Raw genomic sequence first — 16,870 nt, forward strand, 5'->3', positions numbered from 1 at the left:
CTGTACTAAATTTTCATTTACATGCAAATGCTGTTGTCAGTTGCTCTGGGTTTGATTAGAGTCAGGAATTAAAATGGAGAGCCAGCAAGTCTGTGTCTTCAGTGCTTTCAGTGACTAAACCTATCTCAACTGGCAACCTGGCAGTGTGCAGGAGGAAGCTGAAAAGGGGACAAGAGTTATATGTGTGTGGGAAGCTTGGGGAGACGACTGGGGAAGGGTGCTGGCAGGCAGCAGAACTTTGCTGTGCCAGGACATTGAGTCGGGTCACTGGAAAAGAAACCCAAGACAGAGGGTGACAGAAAGATGATGGGGGGGGGGGGGGGGAAATGAGGTAGGATGAAGATTTATGGGGCATAGTGGGACTAGCAAGACTAGGAGACTGAGATTGGGAACCAGTGGGGCAGGGAAAAGAAAATGCTGGGAAGAGGGAGAGATCTGATAATGATTTTCCTGAGCAAAGAGTCTATGTAAATATATATGTGGAATTTGACCAGAATATTGCAGTCAAGGAGTGGTGGTACTCATTGACTTGTATTTCTTCTTAAAAGGGGATTTTGAAAGAGCTGTTGTCTTGTGAGAATTCTGAAGAGGATGTAATACCTATTAAACATTCAAATTTGACATTGAGGAGCGAAGAAGAGCAGCCTATTTTCAACCCTCTCCAGGTGCACCGCCAATATTGTACAAATGTGTTTGATCAGGTTAGTGAAAGTTTTCAAAAATTTCGATTACTATCATAGGAATTTAGGTCATGCTTACACAGTGAAGCAGTCCCAGAAAGCAATGATTCTGAAAAAGATTTAGGCATCAATGGGCAAGCAACTCAACATGATTTTTCACATGTGATGCTGTGGCAAAAAGAGCTAATGTGATCTTTGTGTGTATAATCAAGGGAGTCGTGAGAAAACAAGGGAGTATGGAGATGATTTTATCTCTGGATGTGGCATTGCTGAAATCGACACTGGAATATTTCATGCAGTTCTGATGTTTACATTTTCAAAAGGATATTGAAAAAATGGAAAGTATATAGAAAAGAGACACAAAAATATTTGAGGAGTGGAGAAAATACCTTTCAACCTTTTTACCTTATCAAAATGAAAATCAAGAGTTAATTTGTTTACAGCATACAAGCACCTTCATAGAGAGAAAAAACAGATACTAAAGGGCTATTTATTTAGTGGAGGAAGGCCTAACACCAAACTATGATGAAGCCAGATAAATTTTAAATTGGGCAGAAAGACACATATTTATAACTATATGAGTGATAAACCATTGAAAAAAGCCACCCCCCAAAGTGGAAGATTTTCCATCTCTTGAAGCCTTCAGTAATGGATATCTTTCTGAATAATAGTCTTCAGCCAAATGGAAGTTATTGTCCTTAATACAGGTATAATTGGGTGAAATTTAGTGGCCGGTGATATAATAGGGATGTAAGCAAGTAGTTGAGTATACGATTAACTGATAAGCCTAGGCTCTATCAGAGGCAGCAGCACAGGAGGAAGAGGGGGTTCAGGGGAGGCTGCTAAGAAGCAGTCTCTGCCTGCGATGAGCCCACGCCCAGGCTGAAGCAGCCTATGTCTGCAGGAGCTGGGATACCCTGCAGTCAGGAGCTGATTCCACCCCACGCTGCTGCCTCCGTCTTAGTTATCGGTCAGTTGAATAGTCGAGTAACCGCATTAAATCTTTGCAGTTACTCAACTATTCTGTAGTGCCCAGGGGTGAAGCTGGAAGCCAATGCGCTCTAGCCTGACTTCCCGGGAGCCCTCTGCCACCCTGCACTGCTGCCTCTGTATCCACTGGTTCCCCTTGTGGATTGGTTCCTGTCTGGTATCTTGCGCTACTGCCTCTTCTCTTTTTTTCAGTATAATTTTGTTTGATAGTTGGGTAGATATCACCTCTGCTATCTTTCAGTTCCATTGTATATGCCATTTTCTAAAACATATATGTTATATAATAGATATTTAATCCTGGTGATGTATTTCAGAGAAAGTGTTAATGGTGTGAATGATGGAGATGAATAGTAATTTGAGGTTCTTAATGAGAGATGAACTAGTTTTAAGTATATGTTTCTTGTTTCAGAAGTCTATTTGCAAATATCCTAAATGAAGACAACTCAGGAAAGGGATTATTTATCTTAGACAACTGGGAGGGGGAGGGGGGGAATTAAACTGCATCCAAAGTTGAAATGCATGATTTTTTTTACTGTTTACTATTTTATCAGTTACAATTCTTCCCTACATTGATTAACAGAGAATAGAATAAGACCTTCAAATACTGACAACTCAGAGCAGAATTCTTTTGCTGTATGACAGAGTTCCAAATCTCCATTAATCAGCTGGTGACAAGAGAGAGCTCATATTGGATTGTGGTGGATTTCAGAAATTTAAGCATGAAATTTGTTTTTCAGAACTTGGAAAACTATCCTCGCACTTGAATAAAAGTAATTAATGGATCACTGACCTGAAAGTGTCACATGTCAAACATATTTGTAACTTACTCAACTTGCTTCCTGAACTTAATTCTACTATTAAAGAAGTGGAATTTATTTACCTTATTTTATTTCCTTAAAAATTATTTTTATAGGAATTGCCATACTGAAATAGACCATTAGTCAGGCTAATCTATTATCTGGTCTCTGACAATGACTACTACCAAATTCGTCAAAGGACAGTACAAGAGAACCCATAATGGACAATTATTCTGTGTCAATATGAAATTTCTTCTTAAATCTATCAGTCAGTGCTTGACCTCTGCATTGATGCATGATAGGTTATAAATCACTGATCTGATTCTTTTTTTTTTTTTTTTTTTTTTTTTACAGAATCTAATTTAAGCATATACCTACATAACTGTCGAGTCCTTATTTGAATCCCACTAAGCCTTTGGCCTTCACAATTATCTTTTGTTAGTGAGCTAATTATGCATTGTGTAAGAGTATTTCCTTCTATCAGTTTTATATTTGTTACCTTTCAGTTCCAAAAACTGTATTTTATTCTGTGGCACAGTGGCAGTCAATTCAGGAACAAGAGCTGCTGAATTCTGCACCACTGTTAACTTGCTAACAGGAACTGCTAACAGGGAATTTGGAGAGGGAGTTCTCCTGGTGATGGAGGAAGCTAATACTGGACCCTTGAGGGAAGTGGCTGTCTGTAGAGTGTGTTTGGGTTTCTTGCTGTTTGCTGAGCTTGTGTTTGGCTGTTTGGGTTTTTTTCCCCTTCTCCATTCTCCCCCTCCCCCGCCAATGGAGTGTGTGCTGTGGCTGGCAGGTGGAAGCAGTGAGCATCTAATTAGGGTTTGAAATCTAGAATCTTCTGCTCATTGGTTGAGCTTTAATCAGGGGAAGGGGCTATCAGGCAGTCCAGGGCTTTATAAAGGAGTGAGTCAGCGACCATGGAGCTTGCAACCAGGGACTGCTAACAGGGAGTTTGGAGAGGGCAAGATTCTTTAAAATCCTTTCGCTACACACCTGCCCTTCAAGGAGGCATGAATAACATCTGAGGAATCTCTCAGAAGGAAGGCAGGTCTCGACAGTGATAGGTCTGCTGTTTTTATCCACACAGCATGTGCCATGTTTGTCTTCGTCCCAGAAGAAAGAAGGGATTTCATTTGCACTAAGTGCAAGCTGGTTGCCATTTTGGAAGAAAAAATTAGGGTACTTGAGGCCCAACTATCGACCCTACATTCCATCAGAGAGGATGAAGACAACCTCGATAGAAGGCCGCATTTAATCCCGCAGACACAGCAGGCTGAAGACCCAGTCAGGGCAGTACAGGACAAGGAAGAAAACTGGCAGCATGTAATGTTTAGAAGAAGAAGGCCAATTCAGGTCTCCCCCATTCATGTAGAGGTAAATAACTGCTTTCAGGCTCTCTCCACAGGCATTGCGGTGGAGAATGCTGTGGCAGGTATTTCTCAGGAAAGAAATCAGAAGAGAACACCATCAACCAGAAGGCATGGGATATGTAGGCCTAGAGATGGGGGTTTCATTACACCACCCCCAAAAGAAGACCACCACACCCAAAAGAAGGTGGTGGTAGGGGAATCCCTCCTAAGAGGGACTGAGTCATCCATCTGCCATCCAGACCTGCAATCTCGAGAAGTGTATTGCTTACCGGGAGTTCGCATTCAGGATGTGACCGAGAGTCTTCCAAAAGTGATTAAACCTTTGGATCACTACCGCTTCCTGCTTCTCCATGTAGGAACTAATAATACGGCCAAGAATGACCTTAAGCGGGTCACAGCAGATTATGTAGCACTGGGAAGAAGGATCAAGGAATTTGAAGCACAAGTGGTGTTCTCTTCCATCCTTCTGGTTGAAGGAAAAGGTCCAGGTAAAGATCGTCAAATTGAGGAAGTAAATGCATGGTTGCGCAGGTGGTGTCGGAGAGAGGGCTTTGGTTTCTTCGATCATGGGACTCTGTTCCAGGCACAAGGATTGTTAGGAAGAGATGGGATCCACCTAACCGAGAGAGGAGAGAGCATCTTCACGGGTGGGCTTGCAAACCTAGTGAGGAGGGCTTTAAACTAGGTTCATTGGGGGATGGTGTCCAAAGCCCTGAGATAAGTGAGGAAGTCGGATATGGGGAAGAAACACAAGGAGGCACGAGCAACAAAGGAGGACCCCTGACTTGAATGGAGAAGGTACGGCAATCAGCTGGCTATCTAAGATGTTTGTACACAAATGCAAGAAGCCTGGGAAACAAACAGGAAGAATTAGAAGCCCTGGCCCAGTCAAAGAACTATGATTTCATTGGAATAACGCAGACTTGGTGGGATGACTCAAATGACTGGAGCACTGTCATGGAAGGTATAAACTGTTCAGAAAGAACAGGCGGGGGAGAAAAGGAGGAGGGGTTGCATTGTATGTGACAGAGCAGTATGATTGATCAGAGCTCCAGTACTTAGAGGTAGAAAATACTGTTGAGAGTCTATGGCTTAAATTTATAGGTGGAAGCAACAGGAGTGATGTGGCTGGTGTCTGCTATAGACTGCCGGATCAGGAGGATGAGGTAGACGAGGCTTTTTTCGGACAACTGAGAAAAGCTTCCAGATCACAGGCCCTGGTTCTCATGGGGGACTTTAATCACCCTGACATCTGTTGGAAGATCAATACAGCAATACACTGACAATCCAGGAAGTTTTTGGAGAATGTTAGGGATAACTTCTTGGTACAAGTGCTGAAGGAACCGCTCAGGGGCCATGTGCAGCTTGACCTGCTGCTCACAAACAGGGAGGAACTAGTAGGGGAAGTAGAGGTGGGTGACAACCTGGGAAGCAGTGATCATGAGATGGTAGATTTCAGGATCCTGACCAAAGGAAGAAAGGAGAATAGCAAAATACACACTCTGGACTTCAGAAAAGCAGACTTTGACTCCCTCAGAGAACTGGCTAATACGGTCTTGAGATGCAATAGGGGACGTATTTCAGGAGGGATAAGGAGGTTAGTGCCATTATACAAGGCATTGATGAGACCTCATTTGGAATACTGTGTGCAGTTCTGGTCTCCCGTGTTTAAGAAGGATGAATTCAAACTGGAACAGGTACAAAGAAGGGCCACTAGGATGATCCGAGGAATGGAAAACCTGTCTTGTGAAATGAGACTCAAGGAGCTTAGCTTGTTTACCTTAACCAAAAGAAGGCTGAGGGGGGACATGATTGCTCTCTTTTAATATATTAGAGGGACAAATACCAAGGAGGGAGAGAAATTATTTAAGCTCAATACCAGTGTGGACACAAGAACAAATGAATATAAGCTGGCTATTAGGAAGTTTAGAGTTGAAATTAGACAAAGGTTTTTAACCATTAGAGGAGTGAAGTTCTGGAACAGCCTTCCAAGGGAAGTAGTGGGGGCAAAAGACCTATCTGGCTTCAAGATTAAGCTAGATGGGTTTATGAAGGGGATGGTTTGATGAGATAACATGATCTTGGTAACTAATTGACTTTTCCCTATCAGGAGTAAATAGGCCAATGGAGGGATGATAGGAGTTACTATAGAGAACTTTCTTCCTGTGTGTCTGGCTGGTGAGTCTTGCCCACATGCTCAGGGTTCAGCTGATCGCCATTTTTGGGGTCAGAAAGGAATTTTCCTCCAGCGTAGATTGGTAGAGGCACTGGAGGTTTTTTGCCTTCCTCTGTAGCATGGGGCACGGATCACAGCTGGAGAATTCTCTGCATCTTGGGATCTTTAAACCATGTAAGGACCTCAATATCTGAGGGTATGGCTACACTAGCCACCCTAGTTTGAACTAGGGTGGCTAATGTAGTCATTCGAACTTGCAAATGAAGCCCGGGATTTAAATATCCCGGGCTTCATTTGGATGTTCCCGGGCACCGCCATTTTTAAATGCCCGGTAGCTCGAACTACCTGCCCGCGGCTACACGCGGCATGGGCTAGGTAGTTCGAATTAACACTCTCTTAATTCGAACTACCGTTACTCCTCCTGCAATTGCTATTCAGTAGGAGGGTGGTGAAGCACTGGTATGGGTTACCTAGGGAGGTGGTGGAATCACCATCCCTAAAGGTGTTTAAGTCTCAGCTTGACAAAGCCCCGGTTGGGTTGATTTAGTTGGGATTGGTCCTACCTTGGGCAGGGGGCTGGACATGATGACCTCCTGAGGTCCCTTCCAGCTCTATGATTCTATGATTCTACTCTGTGCCCGTAAAATCCTCTTCATTTACAATTTCATCCCTGTGCACAGACTCGTGATCAATCCTAAATTAGCCAGGGAGCAGGTAACCCAGAAGGATATGCTGGCCTGCCTGGAGAGTGAAGCCAGGGACAATCCACTTCAGTGGCTTATAAGCTCCCAGTTCCTGGCATTCATCAGATGAGAAAGTTTTGAAGAGTAGTCTCCTTAACTACCTAAAGATTATAATGGGGAAAATTTATAGAAAATAATCCTTTACAAAATATGTATTGACATATTTGCTTTCTACAAGTGTTCTTGACTAGGGGCCCATATTAAAAAATAAATATAAATGAAAAAATGCTCAACTAATATTTTCACTATGTTCTTCAGGTGAACAAACTCCACACTCCAGCTTTTTAGGCTTCTGGTCCCCAATTAAAAAGGAAAAGCAAGTAAGAAAGTGGCAGCTGAAGGGTATTACTGATAAAGCAAGGGGACAGAAAACAAAGTGTCTGGTACCTGCATGCAGCAAAATGGAAAAATGAAAAAATGCTGAATTCTGCAGAATCTTCAAAAAGAATAGGTTTTGCAACAAGATGTGTGACTTGCAATCTCATAACACTTAGAGGCTCTATTTTTTCCATTAATTATTATATATACGCCATCCTGTACTCCCTTGTTTGTTTCCTCTAAACAAAGCAGCTCCAAACTTTTCAGTCTCCTTTCATATACAACTCTTGTTGTAGGTTTTTTGGGTTTTTTTAACTATTAACATTTTCATCATTTATTTCTGGACCCCTTCTGTTTCTACATTGAATAGGGGATTATATTGAGCTCTCTGCCGTGACTGCCAGGTCTTTTTCGTCAGGGACTACAGTTAATATAGAACACAAAAATATGTATGAATAGTTCAAATTATTCCTTACAATGTGCATTACCTTACATTTGTCCACACTGAATTTCATCAGCCTCCTTGTGTTTTTTCTCCCAGATTCTGTAGTCTTGAGTAACGCAATTGATTTTGACTCATTTGTAAGCTTTGCTGCCTCATTCTCTAGTCACATAGCTTACCACATCATTGAACAACAATGGGTTTAGGACAGATTTTGGGGCCACACTCTTATCTTTTAGGCATTATAAAACTTGACATTTGTTTTCACTCCTTGTTCATTGTATTATAGCTACTTTTTAATCCAAGACAATTTTCTCTCACCCCATGATTACATATCCTTAATGTAAGTTCTTGTTATGGAAAGTCCTTAACAAGAAATAGTTTACTATATTAATGGATTTACTCTTATTTACTATTTTGTTGACCTATGCAAAGAATTAAGTTAGAACAGTGTGTCTGAAAGTGTACCGCTGAAACACTTTCAGAAACACTGGGTTAGAAGGCATAATTTTCCTTTTCTGAAGTCATGCTAGTTTGTCCTCATCATATCATTTTCATCGAGAGGTTTAATAATTATTTTTAATAATAATTTCACAAATTTACTGGATCCTGAAATTATGTTTGCTGCTCTATAAACCCCAGGATCAACCCTAGCATTTTAATTAAAGATTATGCTCATTTGTTATCATCCAGTCATAGCTAATTTGAGAGAAAATGCATAGTCACTGTTTATAATTCAACCACTTTATTTTTACATTGCTTCAAAACTCCTCATGTTTACCATCTACTCGCAGCAACTTGTTACACTGAATTTTATGACACGTCCCGAAAGGTCAATCTCTAAGGATACGTCTAGACTGAACACTATTCCACGTCTTTTGAACAACTCATTATTTAGAAATAGATTTCTAAATAACGGGATTGCTATTCTGATATCATTGTAACCCTCATTTCAATAGGGTTAAGGGACATTTCAGAATAGTGGTTTATTTAGAAATTTGTCAACAAATTATTTCAAAATTAGATCAAAATAAGATACGCAATTTGCATAGCTCAAATTGCATATCTTATTTTGACCTACAGGTGCAGTGTAGACGTGCCCTAAGGGTATATCTACACAACAAAATTATTTTGGAATAATGGCCGTTATTCCAAAATAACTATGCGAGCATCTATACAGCCATTCCATTGTTTTGAAATGATTTCAAAATAACGGGTGGCTTATTCTGAAATCTGTAAACCTCATTCTACAAAGAATAATGCCTATTCCAAAATAGCTTCCATGTAGTGTAGATGTGTTATTTTGAAATAAGCTATTTATGTGCAATGTACAGGTAGCCTAACAGTGTCTCTTCTTTACTCCCTTATAAGAGTAAGGCTCAGACCATTCAGTTCCTCTGCAGATCTGTGGTGAAACCTGCTTCAAAGAAAGCTTTTGGCTTATCTCAGTTGAGCTTATTCCTGCTCTGTTACTTTACTTTATTTTAGGTCCAACAGACTGACAAATTCTCTCTCAGGCTTCCTTCTTCCATTTCCAAAATTTCTTCTTGCTTTTTGCATCTTTTTTTCTGTTCATTCTTCAAATCCTCTCTTTTTAGCCCTTCTAATTTCATTCATCTTCAATATTCCCTCTCTTTTTTTATTTGGTGTTTATGAATGACTACTTGGCTACGTCTAGACTGGCATTATTTTCCACAAATGCTTTTAACGGAAAAGTTTTTCCGTTAAAAGCATTTGTGGAAAAGTGTGTCTAGATTGGCACAGATGCTTTTGCGCAAAAGCACTTTTTGTGGAAAAGCGTCCATGCCAATCTAGACGCGGTTTTGCGCAAGAAAGCCCCGATCACCATTTTCGCCATCGGAGCTTTTTTTGCACAAAATGGTTCCTAGCCATCTACTGGGCCTCTTGCACAAAAGCATCAAGAGGGCTTTTTCCTGAACGGGAGAGTCATTGTATTTGCGGAAGAAATCTGACAATCGTACAGTAGATCATCAGTGTTTCTTGTCCAAATTCAAGGCGGCCAGTATAGGCAGCTGGCAAGTTTTTCAGCAAAAGCAGACACTTTTGCAGAAAAAAATTGCCAGTCTAGATGCAGCCCTTGAGTTTACAGTTAGAACATAGCACTGTCTTTCCTGCTTCTATGCCTCCCTCTTTCGATCTCTTTCCTTCCTCTGCATTAACTCATTCTGTCTCTCATCTCACTCCTGATAGTCTTTTCCTCCTAATTTATTCTTAATCAGACATTCACTTCCTCCATTCACCTTCTTCCCCATTTATTCATTTATTCCCTTTCACCTTCCCTGCCCCTCTATCCTTTTCTCTATCCTTCCCTCTCCCTGACTTTCATTGTGTGTGAATGGAAAGAAGGAAGGAGGGTGTAAAAGAAAGGTGGGGAGGCCAGTTTCCAGTAGGACCAGAGGTTTTTTGGGCATGCAGCACCCTGTAAATCGTATGGGAAATTCTGACTGCTACGAAGTCTCAGAGGGGTAGCTGCATTAAAAACTAAAAAACGAATGGTCCTTTAGCACCTTAGAGACTAACAAAAGAATAGGGGGTATGTCTACACTACCCCCCTAGTTCGAACTAGGGGGGTAATGTATGCATACCGAACTTGCTAATGAAGCCCGGGATTTGAATTTCCCGGGCTTCATTAGCATAAAGCCGGCTCCGCCATTTTTAAAAGCCGGCTTGTTCGAACCCCGTGCCGCGCGGCTACACGCGGCATGGGCTAGATAGTTCGAACTATGTAGCCATTCCGATCTATCTGTACACCTCATTCCACGAGGCGTACAGATAGTTCGGAATAACTACATAGTTCGAACTATCTAGCCCGTGCCGCGTGTAGCCGCACGGCACGGGGTTCGAACAAGCCGGCTTTTAAAAATGGCGGAGCCGGCTTTATGCTAATGAAGCCCAGGAAATTCAAATCCCGGGCTTCATTAGCAAGTTCGGTATGCATACATGACCCCCCTAGTTCGAACTAGGGGGGTAGTGTAGACATACCCATAGATAGTATCATGAGCTTTCATGGGCACAACCCATTTCTACAGATGAGTGGAGCAAGAGGCACAGAGGGGCACGGAAACCTCAAAAATTTAAAGCAGAAAAAGAGCAAAGTGGGAGAAGAGGAAAAAAACCTCTGTCAGTTATGGTGTCCATGCTAAATGAGGCTGGTAGAGAGGGCTGTAAGTGTCCAATAGTCATGATGTCATTTGGGTGTTGTATATAATGGCCCATTCAGTTAATGTCTTTGTTCAGTCCCTGTGTAATCTCTGACTGCTACAGTTTGTTACACTACTTCTTACTGGCTTCACTGGCTGAATTTCCGTTTTCTTTTGGACAGGCCTGCTGATGGGTAGGGGTGGACAGAAGGGAGTAGTTGGCCCTAAGCTGGGCAATTCAAAAGGGCCTGGGGGTCCTGGCCGCCACTGTCACAGGAGTAGTGGTGGCTGCACTGGGGAGGAGGTACCCAGGGTGGCTCACTCTGGGCAGCTCTGAAGGCTAGCTGCCCCCAGCCCTGCTCCTTCTGCCCAAGACCCCACCCTTTCTGGGAGAGTCCCCCACCTCAACTTGCCCAGGGGCCTGGCAAGCTTGTTGTCCTCCCTGCCCCTCTGTTGAAGGATACTTGCATAGCTTAAATAAGCTCTTGAACCTTGTCTTTTAGCCTTATATATATATGATATAAATATATATGAGTATTTGCCTTCCCTCTTTTGTTTAGGGTTTTACATAACTCCTATTACTATTTATTATGGTATGGAAAAGTAGCCTCCATTCAGAATCACAAGGATTTTTATTTCCCCAATTTTGACTAGCTTCCTCATTTTTTTAAATTCTTAGACAAATTTAGTTTCACCATACTAATTTTTAGAATGATCCCTCTCCCAAGTATATTGAACTTAATAGTATTACGGTCACTTCTCCTGTTTGGCTGAACTATTATTAAAAATGTTAATGTTATACTGCAGCAAAGTACAGCTTTGTAAGCATGATATTGTTGTACATAGTCATTTGTCTCCATACAGTTATTGTAGGATAGATTTTATTAATTAAATAAGCAACAGGGCATTTACCTGAGTTCACATTGTCTGTATTTTACAGTATTTATAATAAACATATGGTGACTGCAATACCTTATATAACAATAGTCAAGTAAAATATCTCACACTAATTAAGATACAGCATGAATTCCAGCTACATCAAGTTCTTTCTCTTGATAAACTTTTTGCTGACAGTAGAAAATGTAAATTGCTTCAATACATAAAAAGTTGCCAATTATTTTGCTTTTCAAATAGAGTCAAGCTCTCAGAAAAAGTGTCTGGGCAAAATGCCATTAACAGTTGGAAGAATAACGACTAAAAAATTGATTTATCTTTTTATAAATAATGGCCACATCCCCAAATGAATTTATAAATTAATTGCTGTCTTATTGGAAATAAAACCTTCTTCTGTGTACATGATTGATATCATCTGTCTAAGTCCTTGTTCTAGACCCCCATTCCTTCTTAGTTAGTCTATCACAGCTGGAGCTTTAATTTACTGATCATATTAACTCTGATTAATAACTAACAATAGCTTCTTCCCATACCTCAACAGTCAGCCATTACTGAGTGGAACTGGGATTGGTCAAGCTTGCTGCCAAGTTATCTGGGATTGAATCAAATGACCTTCAGGGCACTGCTGGCACACAGGTAATAAGATTCTTGTATAGGTTGACTAAAGAGTCCAGTTATCATTTTTATTTTAAAATGGATCATACAAAGTTAATTTTGACATGATTTGTAAAATAATTGGGAAATATAATTTTAAACTACAGAATTTTAGTCTCGCAACTGTCTAAAAGATTTTTTTCTGGATTGGGTTTGTGGTGATAAATGTGTAATTTACAGTTTATAATTTTTATAAAGTCAAATGATAAAAGCCCATGGGTTGTTTAAGATACCAGAATTTGTTTGCCATTGTCCATAAGCAGTACTTTACACAGTAATAAGAACAATACTTTGCTTTTTCACATGTATAATACTCATAAATTTCAGCTGTGTAGTACAGAACTCCGGGGAATGCTTGTTAAAATAATAGATGAAGGTCTACATTCAGTGATGTCATAGCAAATGTGAGTGATAGCACAAAAACATTATTTAAACAATTTTAAAATAATTCAACACAAATGTTACTTGAGTCCTAACAGTTCCTCTTTAAAATGATATTTTTGCCTTTTAAAAACCTCAGTGTTTAATGAAAGGGAAGGATATTTAGTGCAAAAGCAATGTATTCTTAAAATACATCAATTGTTGAGAGGTGTGCATTTACAGTAAAATACTGTAAATCCTTTTCAGGTAGGATTTGTGTGCAGCATTTATGTCTTATCCTATCAGATACAACAAAAATAGTAATTTTGTCCTTGGTTCAGGACAATTTAAGTATGCATGGTAAATCTTCTCTCATATATTTAAGGTATTTCTAAGGTGCTTCTGAGCTCTAATTGTATTAAAGTAAGATATCTTTTGGAGAAATGGATGCTCCTTTCTAATATGTATATCCTCATTTTATATGTGTAGAGTTACCCTTTATTTGCTAGTCTATGAACAGGTTAAAGGTACCTGCTGCTAATAACATCTAGTTAGATATTCTGTAGCTGACATGATGGTGATCTGTGACTTTTCGAAGTGATAGATCAGAGTTCTAGACCAGGCTGTGCAGAAACCGTGACTTGTTCAGCAACAGTGTGTCTATACTGCACTGCAGCTTGAAATAAGATACACAATTTAGGGTACACCAATTGTGTCTCTTATTTCAATCTTATTTTGAAATAGCTTATTTTGTAATTTGGCACTGTCTACACAATGCCAAATTTCAAAATAAAATGCTATTCTGAAACATCCCTTACTCCTCGTGGAATGAGGTTTACAGGGATGTTGGAATAGTGAGCCCAAAATAACGGGCTTGCTGTTAAGATGTGGCATAGCTATTTCAGGATACTCCGGTATCCCAAAATAGCGTTGCAGTGTTAGACGTAGCCTAATTGTTATTTTCAATATATTGATTTGTTATATGTTGGTTGTATGACAGATGCGAAAGCTCTGAAAACTGAAAAGATTGTTTTATTGAGATGTGCCAGATGCTAAGGGCAAAGGGACTATTCATAATCTTGTATATCTGTAAATGTTATGTGTATATTTGTGAGCTAAGGATAGTATGCTTACTCCATTGGGTAGAGCTTTCCCCAAGAACTAAAATAAATGGGAAAATCTGGAGCACATAAACAACTCCAGAGAAATGCCACCCATTGGGCAGAAACTTGTATATTGGTTCAGCCTGGATTCAAGGTGCTCAGCAGACAAATAGTAGGATTTTATTATAAAGGAGAAGCTGAACTGATTAAGAGAATTCCCCCTCCCCCCATTTTGATCTAAGAATCTATATGAAACTGTAACAAAAAATTGAAACCATACTGCTATTATTTGAATCTCTCTTCTCAGACTCCAGTACTACTTCTCTAGAGGCAGATCTGTTGAGAAGGCATGGTTTCAGTGGAATTCAGCTGCTTTTTCCATATATATATATATATACACATTCAAAGTCAGAGCATGAATAATATCCACATTTTTTATAGTAAGAGACTCAGGTGCACTCCATGCTTTTAGGCAGATATCTCAAAGATTATGGTTTCCTAAAATATTTTACATCTTATGTTCTCTTGAACCTGTAAGTACAATTTCCTAATTTACTGTTTGCATAAACTAGGGAGCTATATTTGCCCTATGATGTTGAACTCAACTGGAAATATCTGGCACTGTTCTAGCTCTAATCTTTACATTTACCTGTTTCTCTATTTATGCATCAGACTATGTGAAGCTTATATTATGTCCCCATTTCAGAGAAATACCATTATTTTAAGCAATCTGCTTATTTCACTGGCTAAGAGATCGACTAAGAATGGAGACTACTCTCATATTTCATCCTTAATTCTGCCCTTTTTAGGTATGAAATATTTATCTTTTTTTTTTAATATCAGAATCTCTACTACTGCTTACAACTGCCCTCAGTTAAAATGAAGCAGCTGAGACTGGCTCTTATTCTGTCCTGGTTGCTGATTTCATCATTATGAGCCAAAGGCAGTGTGATTTGTGTGATTTACAGGTGGGTTTGTGTGATTTACAGGTGGAACTTGGTCTGTAAAGTCATTCCAACTTCCCCTTGACTTCTAATTTAATTAGTTATCCTCGTGTCCTTGCATGATGGGTATAAATGGGAACACCTGATTTACCATCTCTACACTACCCATTACTGTATATACCTCTCCCATGTCATCGATTCTTTGTCTCCTTTTTAAACTGAATTGTTAGAATCTTTATCATTGCTCCTATTTTGGAAGTCTTTCCATTCATTGACCTTCTCTGGATTCTTCCAGTTTTTGCTGTGTCTTTATTGAGATGACAGGAACAAAACTGAACACATTATTTAAAATGAGACCACTATACTATTTTCAGTATTATAGTCTATCATGTTCTTTAACAAATTGTAACATTTTAATTCCTTTATCAGCTGCTGCTATACAATGAGGATACATGTTTTCATCAAGCTGTCCACGGTGAGGACAGTTCTGTTTCCCTTTTTAAGCTTAAATTCCATCTGTCTGACACTATGTTAACTAAGTATGCTTTGCTGATGCTCCTCCAGTAGGAAAAAGTGAGCAAAAAATACTTTTGGGATTCATTTACCAGGGAAACATCTCCCCAACCTAGTTACTGACTAACTGAGATAGGGACAAGTTTTGTCGCTGAACCTGCAAGTAGTGGCCAGATTAATTAATTGGCTGTTAGGGGATAACCCTGTTTACTGTATTAACAGATCAAGCCTTCATAAAAACTTTGACCTAGTTTTCTTAACAATAGGAGGGTGGCCATGGGCTTTGGGCTCAACTTGCAGCAGGGAGTTGAGCCCAGCAGGAAGCTTGCGGTGGTGCTCCCCCAACTCCATGTGCTCCCCCCCACTGAATCTGGCTTGCAGGAGGGGGAAGTGGCTCTGTGAGCTGCCACTCTCCTTCCCCTCAGCTGGGAGGAATGGCAGCTCAGGAAAACACTCATCTGGAGGCTTTTTCCACTGCTCCCATTAGCCAAAATCATGGGCAATCCCTCCCCCCCCCATGCCCAGACCCAACACCTCCACTCCCACACGAACTCCCCTAATCCCAAGACCCTGCACCCTCCCTCCCACAAAGCCCCCCCAACCTACTTCTTCACCCAAGTTCCTGGCCAGATCCCCACCCCCAGCCCACTCCTGCGCCCACCTTCCCACTCAGACCCCCCTACCCACAACCTGCTTCTGCACCTTACCTCCCAGCCAGACCCCTTCACACCACCCCTGCACTCTATCTTTCTCCCAGACCCCACACTCCTACCCCGCTCCTGCACCCTCCTTCCCGATTAGACTGCCTCACACACAACACTCTCCTGAATCTAATCTTCTGGCCAAACCACCATCCCTAACCTATTACTGCACCCAACCTCCCACCCAGACCTCCCCTGCCCCACCACACTCCTGCACCCTCCTTTCCTCTCTGTCAGACATCCCACTCTGTCTGCTCTCGCACCATCCATCCCTTTCATTCCTCCTCCTCCCCACCTCGTTCCTACACTGTCTTTCTCTCCCTCCTTCTTTCATTCTGTCCCAGATTCCCGCACCTTCACCCTGCTCCTGCACCCTCTCTCTCTCTCACTCAGACCCTCCCCCAGCCCCAGCCCTCTCCTGCACCCTACCTCCCAGCCAGATCCCAGACCCCACTGTCGCCGGCACTCATTTTGTCATCGTGGGTGGTTAGCTGGTGGACTGTGAAAAGGCTGGTGTTGTCAAGGGTGGGCCCTGAGCCAAAAAGTTTGAGAACAACTGTTTTAGAGCTTTACTTTGCAAAAGTGAATGTCCTAGCTTTAATACACAAGATAGTCAAACTAGAACTGCAGCCTCTAATAATAATTTAACAATCTATTTAATTGATACATTTCTCAGCTTTGAACTATTTGCAAATTTCAATAGCAAAAGTATCTGCTGCAGTTTGCTAAATGATTAGTTGATTTCAGTTGTTTACCCTGGCAAATATGTTACTCCATTGTCTTTTTGAACATTTGTCTGTATATTCTATACATTTGCACTCTTTGTGATACAGAATTATATACTCCTAAACTCTAGAAGGGACTTTGAGAGTTCATTTAGTCCAGTCCCTTGCAGTCATTGTAGGACTAAGTATTATCTAGACCATCCCTGACAGATGCTTGTCTAACCCGCTCTTTAAAATCTCCAGTGATGGAGATTCCACAACTTCCTTGGGCAATTTATTCCAGTGTTTAACCA

At 40.8% G+C, this 16,870-nt stretch overlaps 1 protein-coding gene across 9 annotated transcripts in view; it reads left to right on the forward strand.

The window, feature by feature from the left end:
* Positions 1-16,870, forward strand: part of KIAA0825 (KIAA0825 ortholog) — a 386,099-nt gene that overhangs the window by 200,506 nt on the left and 168,723 nt on the right. For all 9 annotated transcript variants that reach the window (XM_075932132.2, XM_075932137.2, XM_075932129.2 and 6 more), the window contains 2 exons: positions 549-701; positions 12,119-12,213. In XM_075932132.2, coding sequence (XP_075788247.2) covers positions 549-701; positions 12,119-12,213 — 248 coding nt within the window. The remainder of the gene's footprint in view (positions 1-548; positions 702-12,118; positions 12,214-16,870) is intronic.

The sequence above is a fragment of the Pelodiscus sinensis genome, chromosome 6, assembly GCF_052426305.1.
Source record: "Pelodiscus sinensis isolate ZL-2025 chromosome 6, ASM5242630v1, whole genome shotgun sequence".
Taxonomy (NCBI): domain Eukaryota; kingdom Metazoa; phylum Chordata; order Testudines; family Trionychidae; genus Pelodiscus; species Pelodiscus sinensis.